This window comes from Strix uralensis, chromosome 10 (assembly GCF_047716275.1).
Source record: "Strix uralensis isolate ZFMK-TIS-50842 chromosome 10, bStrUra1, whole genome shotgun sequence".
In the NCBI taxonomy this organism is placed as follows: domain Eukaryota; kingdom Metazoa; phylum Chordata; class Aves; order Strigiformes; family Strigidae; genus Strix; species Strix uralensis.
Genome location: NC_133981.1, coordinates 6,054,949 through 6,074,711, shown reverse-complemented (window position 1 = coordinate 6,074,711; position 19,763 = coordinate 6,054,949). Strand labels below are relative to the sequence as shown.

Here is a 19,763-nt window from a genome sequence, read left to right as displayed (position 1 = left end):
TGCTCTCATGTGGAATACTAGGACATTTAGATATTCTGGTTTGTCCTCTCTACAGCCCAAACATGGCTTTTCAGCAATTCACAGAACTGGGATAGTTAGCACAGTACTGGGCTAGTCCTACTGACAGGTGGAAAGAGAGGTAAAGAGGCAGGCAGGTATTAAATTACACAGTTTTAATTTTTTTTTTAAACTTGTGATACTGACCTTTAATGACAAATGCCCCTAGAAGTATCGAACTCCACAGTACATTAAAAACATCCTCAAAAAAGTGTTGGAAAACAGTAAAAATATGACCAGTAAGGTCAAGCACAGGAATATTTATCTTTAATGGTTATCTTAGTTATTTCACAGTGACATTTTAATATTAACATACTCTGAAAACATGCATTGTATGCAATAACTTTATTAGGGTCAAATAGATATCACAATATAGATTCATCCACCGAGTAGCCATAGATTGGTTACAACAATCATAGAAGAGACTAAGCTGTTTTAAGCTAAGATGCTTTCAACATTACAGCTCATACAATAAGATTATATACTGATACACTTTGATTTAGAAATGCAGATGATCAGTTTTGATTAGTATATTGTGCTTCAGGCTTTTGTTTGTGTCAATGCATCCCATATGCTGTAGTGAGGAAGGGCTGAATTTCCCAGGGAGAAATCTGAACAGGCTACAAGTTTGGCTATTTTAGGATGAGTTCCTCTGAGCCTGGGTTATTTGGTCAATCCAGTTACATTCTCCAGTAGCACCAAGCTAGCGCTCAGAGCAGCGACAGAAAAGAACAGTATCTAACAATCTTGAAACAACACGGATAGAAAGGTTTTCTTATTATAAGAAGGTATAAAGGGATATTTATGCTTTGTAAGGTTACAACAATACATGTGATTTTCATGTTTTGCTATATTAAGCAACAGGGCATTTTCACATGGTTTTATATACTGATATCTGCACCTCTGTTATCTTAGTTAAATAAATACCTCTGTAAACATATAACACAGTTACTTGGTCCTTATTCTCCACAGCTCACATTAAAAGATTCACAAAACATCCATAGAAATAGTGATTTATAGAATGAATACTTAGCTGAGTTAAATGGAATAAACATTAGTCAGGTACTATATATACTACTGAATGCCATTTCAAGGAAAAACATTTTAGTTACAAAGCATTCAGAACTTGGGTAAGCCATATATTCAACTCTGCAAAATATATAAAAGATGCATACTTCTTTTAAACATACATTTAACAAAACGTAGTGGCAGAAGTTGAGAAGTTCCATTTACACAGTCCAGACATTTGGTAGTATGAAACTGCTTATCCATGCACTAAATTACGGATGACTCAGTTAACTGAAATAATAGTAAAATCTTCTGAAACAAAAAGGTATAACCAAAACAAATGCTTTGAAGAGTCACAGACAGGCAGTTTGGAAAATTTAGGTGCAATGTTACATGCATGGATATACAGATTAATCTGTAGAAATAATAGTAAAACACTTTTGTTTTTCACCAAAATGCAGAAGGAAATTCAATTATATTATGCATATTAAATACTACAGACTTGAGGCTACAAAATGCTTCTACCATCTTAACACATACAAAACTACCATAAAGTTATCTCTACAGTACATACTACAACACTGACTCCAGGTCATCACCTGCGATGAGCATATCCCCTGTATCTGGCTAATCAGGGAAAAAAAGGCCAACTCCAGCCCACTGGCCACCTCACATCTGCCTCAGGAGGTAGGCTTAGACCTTCGATGGACATTAAACACCATGTTGTAGTATTAATTTATGTAAAACCCTTAAAAATCTGACGCCACTGAAACTTGAGACCTGTTAAACTCTCTACATGGGAGGGATACAAGAGCTTGTGCTGCGTGAACCCTAAATTTGATTAGTGAAGGAGGTTGGCCCACTCTGGCCATAGCTCTGGGACTGGCCATACTCACCCACCTGGCCATAGGAGCCTGGCTGGTTGTAGCCACCGGCCGGCCCATAGCTGTCTTGGTTGTAGCCACCTTGGTTGTAGCTGCTGGACTGCTTCTCCATGGTGTCTGGAGGATGCCGCTGGCCCGAGGAATGCCAGCCCGTCTCCTTAAACACAAACCAAATGTTGCCTGCCCAGAGGATAAAGTTCAAGAAGCCAAAGACCTGGTGGGGACAAGAGGAGCTCGTCACCCGGCAGCCACGGTCTCACAGCCCAGCCTAATGTTATGGAACCTGCACGGTCCTGGGAGAAGTCAAAGCTGCTTCCAGTCCATCCTTCTCCCAAAACCTGCTGGAAAATTTTCTCAGCTTTGAAGCAAATTCCCAAATACCTCTCCCTTAGCTGTAGCTCACAAGGTATCTGTTTTCCTTTTTGTTTCCAAAAAAAAGTTGAGTTTTTAGGTCAAAACAATTTTTTTTTGTTTGTTTGGAAACATAATCTAGTTTAAAGAAACTGTGGAAAGATAAAATTGAAAGAAAATAATTAAGAAGAGATATTAATGGGTCAGCTGGCCTAGAGGGTTTGCTTTAGTTTTTTTTTAAACATTCTGAAGACCAATTTTATGTTGTTTTTCTGAGGATTTTTAAAGGAATCTATAAGGCACACAACCTTTTCTTCCTAAAGGGGCATACAGACCCCTTTTCAAAAGCGTTGCAACGAGCAATTGAAAAGCAGACAGGCCAAGCAATGCACTTGGACAGACACTGCTTTCTCCCTGTCCCAACCCTGCATGCTCATCCTGCTGCTGTCATGAGTCACGCTCTGCCTTTCCCCGCAGCAAGATTGTACTTCCAATTAGATCATTTCAGCTAACTGGTTTACACCAGCCAATTTAGGTCAATACACGAGTAAAAGAGACAAAAATACGTTTGCAAGGTAAGGGTGAAAAGTAGTAATCAAAGTCACTTACAACCGAAGTGTTGAGGCTTGACATAACAGGGCTGTGAACAGGCAAGCATTTGTTGGACTGCTGCTTGCAGGCAGACATCAGTAACAGCACTTCGTCTGGGTCAGTCGCAATCTTTACATCTGACAGTCCTTTAGCCCAAGCAGATGAGCCCACTAGCCACAAGAATGAGAAGACCACTGTCACAATGAAATCCTAAAAGACAAATTAGTTAGAAGCATTATACTGGTGTGTCCATTGGGAAGAAAAAATATTAAAAATCACCAGAAAACTGAAAGCTTGCGTCAGAGGAGAGAAAAAACAAGAGCTTGTTATTTCGTGGAAGGTTGTGATTACTGTCATCACCTACAGAGATAATTTTCAGAAGTGCTTGATGTGCCCAACAGGGCAGAGCCCTTCGGCTGCCATTTGCATCTCCGACCTCAAGGCCAGATTCCCACAAGCATGTGGCCAGTACCCAGGATGCCGAGCTGCCTTGGAAATGTGGCTGTTCACAGCACCTGGCTGATGAATTGGGATCATTTAAAAAATATAGATGCTTGGAAAGGAGCTGGGCCCTCCTGAGAGCTGGCTCTAACCCCATGTGCTCCTACAGACAGCTGGGGTGGGTTTCCGATAGGAAGCGTTTCCATCTGCGGCAACATCTCAGGGAGAACCTGAAACTGGCTAATCCTCGGCTACCAGATGAGGAGTTTTCTCACCAGCTACAGGTAAGGCCAAATGTCCCTGCTGCACGAGCCGTGCAGCCACTAATTATCACGAGCGAACAAATAAACAGCAAGACTTGCTAAGCACAGAGACTCCTCAGCTCCTCTCTGTCCCAGTAAAGAATTTGCTCCTAATTTCCATCCATGTGAAAAGAGGGGACAAGGGTGGCAGTCCCTCCAGGATCCAGCACCTCCGAGCAGCTCTGCTCTGAACCACTCTGCTCACTTTTCCCTCGAAAGACTCTCAGGAGCACGCACAGGCATAAACTTCTCCTTGTCTTAGCCAGAACAAGTGGCCAAGTGACACTGTTGTTGTGTGGGTTTGGGGGGAAAGGAGGGAGGAGGTGTGATTTTTCAAGCTTTCTTGTGTCTTGCTAAAACAGAAGAGCCTTTCTGCTGTCATATTTCATCCCATCTGTCAGCCCACAACAGATGGTAGAGGTGCCAAAGTCTAACATACCACTAACTGCATTGCTGCGTCTTGATATCCCACCTCCCATGGGGGCTGTTTCCCCTTCCCCCTTACAAAGTAAAGGTGTACATGGAAGGAAGAGAAAACGTTCATTAAGAACACAGTGTTTTGGGTTGCTATCCAAAGAAATAAGTGATCCCCAGGAAACATCATTCTTGTCTTCTGCAAGCACACCTGGCATTTGGGGAAGGAGCCCTCTGTGGCACCGCAGGGACAGAGGACACAAGCCTCTGTCACAATGGAAAAGGCACCAGTCAATAAACCAGCCACACAAGTGAGCCATGAACAAAGGATTTCTCTGCTCACGCAGATGGGATTAAATTAACTGTGCTTGGATGCTTTCCCAAAGGATACATCCTTCTCTTTTAACAGTGCCACAATTTGTTTTCTGCAGGCCCGTGTCTGCCACTGAGCTTTGAGTTCCTCTGACCTCCCTTCACGTTGCCCAAATGGGCTCTCTTGAAGAGCGTGAAGCCCAGGAGCTGACAACTATCTTAACACCCAAAGAGACTCCGGGTAGGCAGAGGCATATAGCCCAGAGTAAAATTTCTTCTTAGGGAGACTTCCAGCAAAATTATTGTATCTTATACGTCCTAGCAGTAACTGAATGAGAAATGGACTCCTAGAGGCAACAGTTCAATTGCAAACATTTCCTAAGAATTCCAACTAGTAGAAACACCAGATATTCACTGATCTGTGGACTGTGATAGGATACACTCTTCATTTGCTATGAGGCTTGACATGTTATCTACCTGGATGCCAAGCACCCATATAGGTTCCGATTGACACAATAGATGGGGACACATGAGAGTTTGAGGGAATACATTTTTTATATAACAAGAATTCTCTCTCAGGGCCACCATACTCTTAGACTTTGCAAGCTGGATCAAGCTCTGCAATCAGTGCATTGGCAATAACAATAAAATAAGTGTATAACAGCAGGTAGAAATTTGAAGCAAACTGACCAAAACTAACACAGTATAGGAGCTTGAACATGCTAAGAGGGAATTTTTGAAAGTGAGAAAAGTTCTTCAAGCAGGTGACAGCAGCAGGGGTTCAGACCTGCTATCAAGCTTGCAGATCCTGACCCCGTGTTGCTGAGGCATTTGCACAACTCGTGGCACAAATGTCTGCAATCTGCAAGAGTCCCTCACTCTAACTGCTAGTAGCTCATGTCTTGAGCTACAAAGCACTGCTAGGAACATCCAATAGCACTTTGCAGTTGAGAGGATGGTCCTGAAGGGACTACTAAGTATTTTATGTTATTTCTCAGGTCAGGTCTTCTCCATCTCACCCCATCCTCCAGCCTTCTGCTGATTTCCTCTCCTCCCCTGTACCAGGGCATCCACACAAGCCTAACCCTGCCCAATCCTCTCCTCTCTGGCACAAATTCCCCGATCTGAGAGCAGATCAGAGCCTTGTGGAAAGGCTCCCTACTCCTGGGATCATCCCTTTTATACAGGTATTCCCCCAAAACTGTAAAGCCTGGCTGGGTGCCAGAAACACACCAAGTCAAAAGGGAAAGGTCGCACAGTGGGACTCAGAGAAGAAACCATGCAGCCCATCCACCAGCCGGCCAACAGGTTGTCAAGAAGATAGGACAGAAACACTAATGAAATACCAGGATTTTTTCAGCAGGTGCATTCACCAAGGCTACGTTGCCGGAATCGGGCACTTGGAGGATTTGTTCCATCTCCTCTGTGCTGTGCAAGGAGCAAAATATACGACTAGAGCAAACTTGTGTCTCCCTATTTATTTTGAATCTTTGTTAACCTTCAGCTTTGGCTGGAACTTGAACCTCTCTTGTTTTCAAGTGGGTTTGGATTTCTGGCTGAACATTTTCACAGCTCTGTGTGGAACAGAGTTACAAGATAATGACATGCTGAAAATAAAAGTGAATTTCAAGCTAAGCTGTTCTGTGGCTTAATGTCTATCTGGGGAATTTCTCCTTGGTAATTAAAGCCAGAGTGTCTGCATACTAAAACAAAGCTTGCATTTGAATGTTTAATATCCTCATAGCATGGGTGGTTGTTTTTTTTTTCCTTTGGAACAAAGTAATTTTTGTAGTTGCTCTCTTGAAATGGTGTCTACAGATCTCTTCGGTGTGTATTGTTGTATGGTTACACTATACTCCTAATTGCAAAGTTTCTTTCTCAGATCTCAGCTGAGATACTTTGGTCTGCCTACAGGTGCCTTTGGGAAGGAGGCAAAATAGGAACATGTAGGAGAAAGCAGAAAACAAGATTTAAAATATGCTGAATATCCAAGGAGGGAGTTTTTAAGAGCCTGAAGTATGTGTAACAAAAAAAAAAATAATTCTTGCTGCCTTTTTCAAGTTGAAGTTTGCTATTACTGAGTTTGCCAAAAATGCATACTTGGAACAATTTTATATATTTTATGGTTTAGAATAGAACTGTGAATGCCTTTTCTTTTCATGGTAACTGAAACGTTTCTCATTGCTATCAAGCTACTGGCTTTTGCAAAATGCCCATCTTTGGAGAGGCAGTCACTTAAGTCTCCTGAGCGCAGTTTTGGATCCCCCAGTGTCCAGCGCAATCTCACACAGCTGAAAGCATCTGCAGAAGCTGCTTGTTCGCTTGGGAAAGGGGACACATTTCGTCTGCTCTGAGGTGGTCGGTGGCTTCAGCAACCCCCAGAACTCTGTAACACATGTCCCTGCATGCACTCGGTCCCCTGCTCTCCCTCCCAGCCACTGTGGTCTAAGTTTGGCACGTCGGCCTGTCATGGTTTAGGCCCAGCTGGCAACTAAGCACCACGCAGCCACTTGCTTACTTCTTCCCCCCACAGTGGGATGGGGAGGACGATAAAAAAAAAAAAGGTAAAACTCATGGGCTGAGATAAGAACAGTTTAATAAGTAAAATAACTATAATAATGATAATAAAAGCCACAATAATAATTGTAATGAAAAGGGATACAAAAAAGCGAGAGAAATAAAACTAAAGGGAAAAAAAAACCCCAAAACAAGTGATGCACAATGCAATTGCTCACCACCTGCTGACCGATGCTCTGACAGTCCCCAGGCAGTGATCCACCCCCTAGCCAACTCTCCCCAGTTTATATACTGGTCATGATGTTCTGTGGTATGGAACAGCCCTTTAGCTATCTTGGGTCAGCTGTCCTGGTCATGCTCCCTCCCAGCTTCTTGTGCACCTGCTTGCTGGCAGAGCATGGGAAACTGAAACTTAGGATAAGCACTACTTAACAACTAAAACATCAGCATGTATTCAGTGTTATTCCCACACTAAATCCAAAATACACTGTACGAGCTCCTAAATGAGAATTAACTCTATCCCAGCAGAAACCAGGACATGGCCCCGGGCTGTTAAGTTTGAAGCCATGCAAAACCTCAGCTCTGGCCTGGACGGAGGGTGCCTGGCATCCCTTCCACGCTTGCGCTCCCCTCTCTCCTCCCTCGCTGAACCACAGCTGCTGGCCCCATATCTGGCTTCCACACAGTGCTTTCAGTGCCTCTCTGCAAGCGTTTCCGTCCTCAGATGCTCACGCTACGAAACCTTTTCATTCGACAAAACCCTCTCATGCATTTACAGCATACAAGGGAGCAACTCCTCGAGTGCTGAAGCCTACAAACCCTCCCAGCCACAGCCTGTCTAGTCCAGCAGGGTTCCATGGACAGCCATACAGGAGCAGAGGGAGATTTCTTTACCCGAGAGGGGCAAACCGCTCCGAGGATTTGCTTTCACCATCACAACTGACCTAAAAATTCAAAAGCCACCCCAGTAAAAGCCATAGCCCGGGAAAGTAGCCAACAGCAGGTTGCTGCAGGCAGCAAACACCTTCCTACAGTGGTATTTTAGCTCTTTTTTGGTTTGAACAAGGTCCCACTCCAGATTTTCTGCTGAATGAAGCTTTGAAAGAATTACACGCTTCTTGCAATGGTGTATGGCCTTGCAAGCTTACTTCTGGCCAGGTCGGGCAGAGCCCTTTGGGAGGCACCAGCATGTACAGCATCACCTTGGCTTGTGTTTCAAAAAGGAAATGACCACAGCAGGCTGAAACAGCTCTTTGAAATGCAAAGAATTATTCAGGTTATTCATAATTTCATTTTTTAACTGCAAAGGATTCAGTCTTTGTTTTTACAGATGGCTCTTTATTCTTTTCCTATCTATTTTCTAGAAAGCTGAACAAAGGGAGGAAATAAAACATACTTAATCAAAGCCATTTCCAAAGAGCAGACTAGGACTGCACTCAACTCACTTGGTCCACAACATATGTAAAGAACCAAATGCCTTTCTGCCTAGTGTGATTATTCACAGGACTCCAGATGTGAAGGTATGATCTCATCTTACATGTAAGCATCTTTATGCACTGTGAGAATGAGATTGTAAAGTAATCACTATAAAAATGAAATATTTCTTTTCAGGGCTATGTCAGTCACTTTTCTTGGCTAAATAATTTTATACTTTTATATTAATTGACTGGAATACTAAGAAAGTGATTTACGTTTATACATGAATGCATGTGTTTTTTCATGGCCAATCCATAACCTCCCAAAGACAAACCTGAAGGCACATAGAGACAGAGTTGTCAGAGCGTGGGTTTTAAATGGAGTACATATGGGGTATAGAAACTATGGGAAAAGTAAGAAGTCTGAGTGATGGGTACTGATACGCATCGACCATGACTATTCTTTCCTTTATTTTCCTACTCCAGAGATATATGGAAGCATCTACCCCTGATCCCCTAAAACTTCAGGCCAGGACTAACTGTTGGGTCAGTTACTCTCTGCTTGCAAGCAGCTGCAAACGTATAGATCTGAAGCAGGGCACTGAGACAGAGGTGCTAGGCAGTCCCAGGGTGCAGCTCATCTCTGCTCTCATTGCAAATCAGCAATGCCTCCCCGGGGTATGTGGTGTTACATGAGTGGAAACCAGCTTAGGTTGGTTTGAGAGATGCAGATATGCTGAAAACTGGTGAGATTTTGTACATTGCATTCCTTAAAATCTAAGTCACCAGCTCCAATTATTTTCTTTAAAATATTTCTGGCTCTTGAGCACTAATCAGTCATCTGAGAAACTGTCTTGCACTCGTTGTAACCACCGAGGCGAGCCCCCAGCTCCTCGCTGTGCATGTGCATCGGGCAGGAGTTTGCAACGAAATTAAAATCACAGCTGCAGTTTGCAGAGCTCAGAAACACATGGCACATATCTATTAGGTATATAATCCCAGGTAAATTGCTCCTTGTTCCTTTAGGAATTGGGAACCCAAGGTCGTCTCTGAGGTTAATCTATTTAGTATGAACCCCCCCAAACAATCTCTCCGTGGAGCCAGTGAGACAAGCAGAGGGCACACAAGGGCTCACTGCTGCCAGGCCCGTGGGAAGGGGTGACTCCCACCTCCACCGCAGATGAGTAACACAGCCAGAGCCCTGTGTGACCAAAAGGAAGATTTTTATCCCCAAAAACCTGACAGGCAACGTTAGCAACAGACATGGCTCACTGCACAGTGAATAAAACATACTGGTGCCATTCAAACAGCTGTGGAAGGAGTTAACGGCTTCTCCTACTGGAAATATTTCCTTTCCATGATGTCTCACTTCACACTGAACGTTAAAATATTTTTCCACAGTTAAAGTGATGGTTCGCTGAGATCTCAGCACATGCAGTCGGGTTTCCCTATATCTGTATAAACAAGGTAAACGTGAAACATCTGTGACTGAAATTTTCTCTGCAAGTTTCACGTGACTTAGTGGTCATTAAATTCTTTATAATCATATATCCTGCATTCAGTCAGGCTGCTGCAAGTTGGTAATGCATTCGTGGTACTCTCACTGTCTGTGCAAGGGGTTTTTTAAAAATATATTTTAAAATTTCAAGTGAAAGTTTTTTCTCCTCTCTCCACTTCTCCTGTCACACTCATTTTTCAAATCCTGAAAATTTGTCAGGAGGAAAGGCAGCCAGCTCTGAGAGCGTGCCACTTAAAGGCAGATGTCACCCCAGACTGAGCAAATATCAAGCCAAGAGGAAGTACAAGGCTTAAAATGGGAAGGGTTTTAAATATGAAATTGTGATCAGGCACTGCAGCAGAAGCAAGGACAGATGAAACTATCATCTTCTAACTCTTCGCTAAGAGGTTAAAAAACTGGTAGTCTGGAAACGGTGCCCGACACATGGATCCCGCCTGGTGACAAAGAAGGAGTGAGGGCTGCCCTGCCTCCTGCACCGACACGTGCTGGGGACTGCTGGCTGGACTCAGGCCTGCACAAAGCACCTCACATTTCTGCAGCACTTTTCTTTGGGATGAACAATCTCAGGGATGAGACATACTCACACATCTGATCTGATCTATGTGTGATCTTGCTGGGTACGTCAGTTCAGTGCAGCATCTGCCTGGAGCTGGAGGATGCATCGCCCGCCTCCTTTGCACAACATGTTACATCCCTTAGGTGAGCCCTGCAGCTGTGGGAAGCTGCTTTTCACTCTGAGTTTCCCTTGACCCTTGAATTCCTCCTGGCTACAGCTGCTTTTCCTCTGCCTGGGGCTCTGCCTTTTCCTTATATCTCCCTGGCACAGTAGGACTCACACATTGACCCAGTCAGGCTGTGGTGCTGCAATCATTGCACTAGGCAGCCTCAGGGGACACCAGCAAGGATGTGGGCCAGGTGAAAAAGGGTCTTTTTTCTAAAAATACCCAACACAACAGAGCTGGCAGTGAAGAGGAGATGATGAAGCATGTGGCTGGGGCAGATGGGACCCCCCCCTCCTCACCGGTGTAAACTGAGCACAACCCTCAGCCACATCCAACACCACTCACCGGCAGGAGCTGCTTCTGCTGTAGGACAAACTCAGAAGCACCTTTATATTCTGAACAAATAAGGTCATTTAGGCTTGGTTTAAAGACTGGGAAATTACAGAGGCTTTGGTAACAGACACCGGTTAAATTTAACATGTAGATTCAATTACAATCCATTACACAGAACAAATTAAATCAGTGGCACACTAATGCTGTAGCGGATTGCGCTGTGCATCCTGTGACAAACATGACTGCAGCAGCTTTATGGGGAAAGTCCTGGACAATGGCAAACGGCTACATCATAATCTGACATATTAGTATTTTTTCTCTTTCTTTTTTCTATTGCTACACAGGATAATGTGGCTGGTCAGAAGAAATAATTATTTTCCACAAGAAAGTTAAAATGGCAGATCTCTGCAACTAATTCTTTGACAGTCTGAAATGAGATATTACTCGATATCAACTGAATCAAGCAGAAGCAAGGCACTTTATTTATTTACTGTTTCTGTAGGGACCCCTTTATCTTGCCTGTTCTACCTCTCCTCTGTGAAGGTTTCCCCTCCTTTCCTCACCGTTTTCTAGGGAGAGAGGAAAGGTCCCAACAACCCTCAAATGAAGAGGATTCATTTCCTTTGATGTGGAATGAGAATTTTTCCTTCTGTAACAATTCATCAGTTTTGAATTATGCAAACTTAAATAAAACAACTCACATCTGCTTGCAGCAGGAAAATCTTTCCCTCAAAACCCTGTGATGCTCGGATTACCTTCCTACAGTTTAATCTTTTGGTGACTGCTACTGTAGTTATTTCCTTTAACAGGTACTGCCTTTCTGCGCTGGTGATTTATTTTCCTCTCTTATATTTTTCTGATGCTCTTTACTGGTGGCTTTCAGTCACTTAAGGCACAAGTCTCAGCCAAATATCTGGTTTCTGTCAGTCATAAGCTTTAGATTTTTCTGAAATCTAGAAATAACTCTTTCCTTATGTCTGTCTTCACTAAACTCCCCCCACCTTCCCTTTGAATTGCTCTCTTCAAGATTTCAGAGAACTATTTCCTCTACCTTAGTGCAACCTTATCCTTTCAGTCACAGAGGAGAGGGATGCCCATGGGAGGGAGAGTGTGAGACAACCCTACAGCCCGCAAATGCAGAGACCTGACCCAACTTCAGCACAGGGGAGGATCTCACAGCTGCCTAGCAAGACCAAGGGGTGTATCATGGGGTGTGATGAACTAACAGGTAATGGATATCTAGAACAAAATAGCTTTCACTGGCTTTACAGTCTTGATTTATAAGAAAACAAATACACAGCATCACTTGATTTTTATCACAAACCTTCAGGAATCAGTAAAAACAAAAATCAAGGCACGAATGGCCACAGCTTGATGGGTGCATTGAATGATACCTGGAAGGTGAGGAGCCTCATAAACCAGAGCAGAGGCACAAGTGTGCTGTGAGCTGAGGGTAATACTGGAAAACCAGCCACATAATTCTCCAAAGCAAAATAATTTGGCTGAACCGTGCAATAATAAGCCATAAGAAATCTTCCTGGCTAGTCTTTGGTCAGGGACATGGTTTCATTTATCTGCTAGGATGATGCTTAAGATCTCCTCTTCCCTTTTTTCACCATCGATGAAGCTCTGCTGCCACAGATGTATGACTTGGACCCCAATCCTGCAACATATCCACTATTTGTGTATCATCGCTGCAGGCAGTGGGAGAGAAGCAGGGAATCCCACAAGTACATACAAGATTAGGACTAAGCTCCACCTGCATATAGTCTCTGTTACCCTTGATGTTAAATCATTAAGATCAAAAAAACCCAGGTGAATGCAGAGATGCTTTGGTCATTGGGCCGCTTAGATCTCCCAGACCAGATCACACCACAGCCTCAACCACCAAAAAAGTAAGAGGTTAAGACCTATGTCTGAAAATGCTGCAAATATACACTTACAATTAGAGGCCCTCTGTTGTTTTCACGGTACTTGTTCTGGAAGAAGATATAAACCACGGTGGCAGCCAGCGAGTAGAGGAAGGCGAAGACTGCAATGGTGACGAAGAACTCTGCTGAAGAGGAGAAGTCCCCTATCAAGGAGAGCTTTTCTCGGTGCTTGCCTTCACAAGTGGGAGCATCGAAATTCACTTGATGCAACCTGGAAAACATCCCAAAGAACAGCAGGTGAAGTATAGAAAAAGGAAACTGTTACCTGAATAAAGATATAAATACATTTGTTCTGTCTCCCTATCTCATTCCTGTTGCGCTTGATCTCCTGATTGAATAACTGACCCTATAAGTAGTCTTGCAGGCTGTGCTCTTCAGAGCTGCTCGTACATGTGAGGTTACTTCCACGTGAGCATCTAGGTGAGACTGAAGACCTGAACACATCTTTTAATCAATCAGAGAAAAGTTGATGTGCCAATGGTTTGGTACAAACCCCCTTCCTCTCTAGGGCTTTGCCATGGCAACAACTTAAAAAGGATGATGTGAGAAACAATTTGATTCTCGAATTCTTACAATCAAGGTGGCAGAAAACAGGTCTTATCCTCTGTACTAAGACCACAAGATGCCTGTGTTTGGTTCATGACTTCCTTGTGTAAAATTTCCTAGTGCATAGCTACCTGGGGCTTTTAGCCACATAGTGCTTCTACATCGAAAGCTTTTAAAACCGAGCTGCAGCAGAAATACACAACCTGGGTCAAAGAAAGGGTCTGCATGCCCTGATTTAAGCAATCAAAGCCCTAACCTCGTACTCATGCACTGTTTGCAACCAGTGACCGAGCTAATGGATTTGTGGTTCTGTCTGGCAGCTCCTGTCAGACCCTTTTTTGCTGTAATAACTTTAATTTCTGATTCAGAAAGGGAAAGGGGATCCTTGGAAGGGGTATTTTGGCAGATCCTGTTGCATGGCCCAATTAGCATCAGTGGGGACATGGGGCCCGATGAGGGATCACGCTGTTCTGCTCTGCACAGGGTGAGCGGCACGGACAAAACCAGCAGCAAGTTAACAGCAGCGATTAAAGAAGTTATGATCTGGTGCAGAGAAAAGATGAGGCCTTCTGGGAGACATTCCTCAGCTGAAGGGCAATTAATGTGTGCAACAGCAAGCCAACGGCAGCAGCAGCCATGAATATATGACTAAATAAAAAGTTAGGTCCCCAGAGGAAAACAAAGTACCCACAGTAGAAATCACAGAAGATGGATTAATGGACGTTGGAGGATTGCATGACTTCTTGCTTTTTCTGGTCCAGACTAAATGTACCCAAACGTGTAGGCAGAACCTTTTCATCAGCAGTTGATGAATAACACCGGTTATTTGCCTCAGGCATTTTCTTTTCAGGCTATAGTAGTGGTGGGATGAAAACAAGAAACGCATCTGCCTAGATTGCAGAGATGAGCAGCGGATGAGTCGCCTCCCCTACGCGAACCCAGTAAAGTCTGACAAAAACTGAACACATGAGAGAGACTCTAATGCTCATGATCAGACAGTTTCCTGACTTGGTTTCAAAGCTCCCTGGCATCAGTGCACACACACTTTTCGTCAGGGCTTATTGTTCTTTCCTAAAGGGAGGGAAAAAAGGGGAAGGAAGATTTCCTAGTGCCTCACGCCAATTTTGCAGCCTGGAGGGAAAGTGGTTTTGTTTTAACCATCACCAGGATTATGGAAAGATTTGAAACGCATGATTTTCATGGTCTGAAAAGAAAGCTTTTTCTGCTCTCCTCATGCTCAGCTGCTTGGGTGCTGATTTGACACAAAATGAAACTGGGAACCTGGCTCAAAACCCCTTGAAAACAGCAGCAGCGCCTGTGGGGCTTTGGATCGGTAAGAAGCTTGGCCCCGTCCCTCCTTCCCCAGGGGAATGTAATGCTGTGCAGCCAGACCTGGTCCTCTTCAGGTGTCCTCTCCAGAACTTGAGGCTGGGTTCAAGCCAGGTTTCACCTTCCACTCAGCCCAGAGCCAGAGCTGGGGACCACCCTGTGCTCACTGGGAGACCCAGGGTCTTCCTATCAGGCCAGACTTTGCAGCTCAACATAAAGGCGTTCAAGGTGTGTGTGGGGTTGCTTATTTTTTTTTCCCCCCTCTCAAACCACCAAATGCTTAAGTAGCATTTTCTGGTTCTTAAATATTTAACCACATTTGCTGCATCTGAATGGCCGTGCTCAGGTACCACGCTGACTTTGACTAGCACCGCTGCGGGGTGCAGTATTTGCTTTTCCAGCTGAGCACAGCACGAAGGCTCCAGCCCCTCATGGCAAAGCCAGACTTCGCTGCGATGATGGGAGCTCCATGGTTTTGTGTTACCACCTCCCACTGCAAATAGGCTTTAGAGAATTGCTCTGACCCTCACATTGCTTTCACAAGCACTGTGGAACTGAGCTGAGCTACATTAAATACAATCCAATTGTGTTGGGGGAAAAAAAAAGAACAAGGCAACTCTACATGCATTTTGTTGTGTAAAACACATCTTTAGGGTGGTTGGGTTTCTTTTTTCTCCCCTGGAGTCCTGAAATAGCACACCAGGCAACACATGGTGTTGCAAGTAGCAGTTCAAACTCCTGCACATACCAAAGATGAAATAACTTAAGGAATGTTTCTATCAAGATTTAGACCAGGAGTTGCTGCCCACCCCCTGCATTGCCGACTGGCCTCAGCCCCATCCAGTCTAATCACCAACAGCCCTCCAGCCTTTCTGAAACATGGCAAAGTAACTGACACCACTTTCCTTTTTTATTCCCTGTTTTCCTGACTGTACTTTAGTTCTGAATCATGATAAGCCAGAAAAAATGTTCATATATTATATTAACATCTAGTATCTTCCCAGCAGGGCTTTTGTGGCCAAACATCTGTCAGGGATTCCAGATCACAGAAGCCTTCTTCCATCAAGTTATTTTTATTCACTTGCTTTTCTTTTTAGATTTCCCTAGCCTCTAAGAGGATGTGCAGTAATTAGTGCCTCTTGTGGCCACTTCACCTCTGCCCAAACAACGGAGATCTCAGTTGTGCAAAGGACCCTAAAATAGACCATGACTCAGACCTGGGAAGAGGAGACGGAGCCAGGGAAGAGAGGTGAGCAAGCCAAGCCCTGGGGTGGTTAGGGTGGATGCTGATTTCAAAAGAGGCATTTGAAAAGTTTCTTTAAAGCAGGGGAAGATCAGTGACAGAAAATCCAGTTTTACTAATCGAAACCTCTTTGATCTGGAATGGCATCTCAGAGGGAAAGCTCTGATTTTTCCACAGATGTTGCTAAGTCAGCCTTTCTGGGGGCAGGATGGCTTGGTGATGACTCACAAAAAATTAATTGCCTCTACCTCTGCCTCCCACTTTTGATGCAATTCTACCTGTTCTGCCTTTTACTTCCTTGTGACTTCTTCTTCTTTCATCTTCTCTTATCTCTTATTCTTTACACCTCACCCTTTCCTTCAAGTCATCCTTGGCCAGTGCTTCCTTCTGCTGCTTTTCTTATCTCCAGCACCACCCCTGCCTTTCACCTTTGCCTCTCCATTTCCTAAACAAAATCAGGAGCCCCAAGAGTGACCCTTTGCAATCACACCCTGTGCGCTTTGTTAACATCTGAGCAATACTGTTGGGCTGCATTAGCAGAAGTGATTTTCACCGATTGATGGACAGTGCAAATAAGGAATAGTTCGGTAATAAATTTACCTAATTAGGGAAAAAAGTAATGAAAAATCTCTTCTCCCTAAGTTCCTCCAAAAATCAGCTGGACATTGCTTTTTGCCTTGTATTGCACAGAGTATTGTTATTAATTCAGAAATAAAGCTGATGACTCAGGAATGCGGCCTTGCACCCCCCACTCAGCAGAGAGGCACTAAGGTCAGCCTCGCTGCTCATCGCTAGGACACCATCCCCTTCGCCTGCTGGGTCTGTTTGCTAACAACAGCCGCCGTTGCTGAGCCATCCAGGTCTGAATTCCCTCAAACTCACCAGAATCTGAAGCAAATCCACCAAAGGCAGTCAAGTTTCACTGATGAAGTCACAGTAATTAATTACTCAGAAGCTTCTGAGATTTCTTCTACCATTTGGCAAACTTTCTGTTGCCGTGGGAAATATGATGACAAGACAGCTATATTGTCTAACTTGACAAGATCAGAAGAGGGCAGGAATGTTTTACAGTGGAAAAAAAGGATTTTTACATTGTTCCACAATAGCGAAGAGCAGTTACGTTTTCAGACACTAATTACCCCTGCTCTGAAAACAGTACATGAAGCCAGACATGCTGAACAAAGCTACAGCTGTTACATGTGCGTGGGGGAGCAGAAGCTGTGTTCTCTCCATGTAAATGTGAAGTTGCCTTTTCTTCCTGAACTTCCTTAGTACAATATTCAAGCCACAGTTTGCTTTTAAATACAGCCCCTCTTTTTTTCGAGCAGCCTAGTCCACCTGATGATCCTTGAGCCAACTACCTCAAAGACCCATCCTGTCCCATGTCCCACTCCACCAGCAGACACAGAAGAGCCCAAGCAGAAGAGTCTGCGCCAAGTGATCTAATCTTGTCTGACTCACAAAACCTCCCCCTTTAGCAGGGCTTAGATTTGAAACCAACAGAACATGCAATTAACGGCAAGTATGCGCTCAAGTATTATTGATGAACCAGGACAGATTTCCTCTCCTGCGCTTTGATCAGTGCCTGGATTAATAAATAACAGATAAAGTTCTGCCTCCAAAAATTCTCAATGGGGGTTTACTGTTTCTTCATTCCGCTACTAGGACATGAGAGAAAACAGGCAAAAAAAGCTATCTGTTTTGGCAGATTGTCCTATTTTCTGAAAATAGCAACTTGTAATCCACCCCCCCACCTGTCTACATGCTTGAGCAAAATCTGCAACACCCACACACGTGCTTGCAAGAATCCAAAGATCCATTATCCTTTCATTGGGCTTTATTTCCCCCTCACTTGTTTCTGGTAGTCAAACTGTCAACTGTATTTACTGTCTGCAAAGCAGTGACAGAAATACACCACAGGAAATTAGTTACTGCAGGTAGTGCCCATGGAGGAATATGTTGTGAAATGTTTATCTTTGCTGATAATCTCCAGAATGAGGGAAAAATGAAATTTCAAACCACAGCAGTGAAATGCTGAAATGCACAGGGCCCCTTAGCAAGTCAAACTGCTCTGGTGAGGCACAAGAACGTGACAGGGAGTTCATCTTCCTTTCTCTGGGATATGAAGTAAAGGCATTTCTTTTAGCTAGCCCTGGAAACTGCAGCTTACCTGTTTCAGAGGTCTATGCTGATGTGCTTTCACACCAGTGCCTCCAGTCAGTCAGTCCCTGGGCAAATGCCCCTTCTCAAGGTGCTGAATATGGATTTTTTCTTAGGTTTAGTGGAAGAACACTAATAAATGGGAGCCTTTCCTCTCACAGCAGAACTCATCATTCCTGTATGACTTCCCTAGAGATATTACCTGCATGAAAAAAGATACTTTAAAAGTAACCTTTAATACTCAGGTGAAAGTAGAAATCTGCCTGAGAAAGAAAGGTCTTTAATGAAACTGAGGTCCACTGACTCTTCCAAAACTCTTCCCAGTCTGTTCTCAAGAAGGAAGCAATGCACCTCACTGCTTCCCCCGGCGCTGGGCATCCCTGTTCGCTTGGTGCTAAATCCTGGCTATCTGAAAGGCTGCCCACACAGCAAGGAACAGGCTTCCTTCCAGCCTTCGTGAGGGTGGACGGAGCTGAGCTCTGCAGCTTTCTCCTCCCACCCCACCCCAGATCTGCTCTCCAAGGACAGACCCCCGAGGGGGGAAAACCCTGCAGCAATGAAGCCACTCTACAAGCTCTCATACAACACCATGAACTCTTGCAGAGGGAGCCACTGCTAAGCAGTTGCCCTCAGTCCATATTTTTTGCTAATTATAACCATTATCCAGGAATTCCCATAGGATCTGGATCTTTGCAGCCAGGCATCCTTGAGCTGTTGAAGTCAGTCTCTTTTTGGGGCAGACAGCCTGTTAATACCACATTTGATCTGCTTCAAGTCATTAATGCTGAAGTTCTCTCCAGCCCTTCAAAGTCCAATAGCTAAAATGCTAACAGAGCCCTGGACAGCTGTGGGGATGTGATGGGCTTAGCCCAGCAGCGGGACAGCAGGTACCACAGAGGCAACTGCTCTCTGGCCCTTTTACACCTCTGATGTTCTAGCAAAACCAGAGTTTTCTACCCCTTTGCTCACAGCAACAACTCTTTCCCACCCCAAGCCTGCTCTCTAACAGCTCTTTTTCCAGGGTGAAGAAATTACCATTTACTCAAGCATTCCCATTCCCCACCCTTCCCACAATGCACGTCCCAGCTGCCTGCATATGCCACAGCCATTTGAAACTGTGAGGTGCTTATTGATATCTCCTGCCACAGCAATTTTCCATACCTCACTCTGCCAGCCACCCAAAAGTAACACCCTGTCCCCATACCTACCACATACCTATTTCTATGAAATCAGTTAATTTTTCTCTGGAGATAAGAAACAAAAATAAAATTCTCCAGCTGACTCAGCAATTCAAGCTTGGTCTTTTGTTTCTTTGTTTTGTAGAGGAAGAAAGAATACAGTTTGCTGATCAAAGAGTATTTGAAAGTATTTCACTTTGAACTTCCGTTCTCTCAGTTTCTTCCAAAATATACCCCAAAGTCCATATCTCTCTAGAATTATTCAACATGCCCAGTAGTTTCACACAAATACACACTTCAACTTGCAAACATTTATTTCTAACTCCTGTCCTGGACATTTGAACATCCCTAAAGATGTCCCCTTTGTCACAACTGCCTTCAGTGGTTTATACCCATTCAAATGCATGTCCAGAGCAGCATCACCAAAAAACCCCAGAAAATGCTGCTGGGAAGCTGACCAGGAAAGCTGTAGCAACCTATATTCTCTTCTGGTTTATGTCCAGTCAAAAT

General features: G+C 44.0%; 1 protein-coding gene across 2 annotated transcripts in view; it reads right to left on the bottom strand.

The window, feature by feature from the left end:
- Positions 1-301: 301 nt before the first annotated feature.
- The window catches only part of SYNPR (synaptoporin), a 110,887-nt gene continuing 91,425 nt past the window's right edge, over positions 302-19,763 (bottom strand). For both annotated transcript variants that reach the window (XM_074879034.1, XM_074879035.1), the window contains 3 exons: positions 12,810-13,008; positions 2,910-3,101; positions 302-2,163 (listed from right to left, as the gene is read on the bottom strand). In XM_074879034.1, coding sequence (XP_074735135.1) covers positions 1,897-2,163; positions 2,910-3,101; positions 12,810-13,008 — 658 coding nt within the window. In that variant the 3' untranslated portion in view covers positions 302-1,896. The remainder of the gene's footprint in view (positions 2,164-2,909; positions 3,102-12,809; positions 13,009-19,763) is intronic.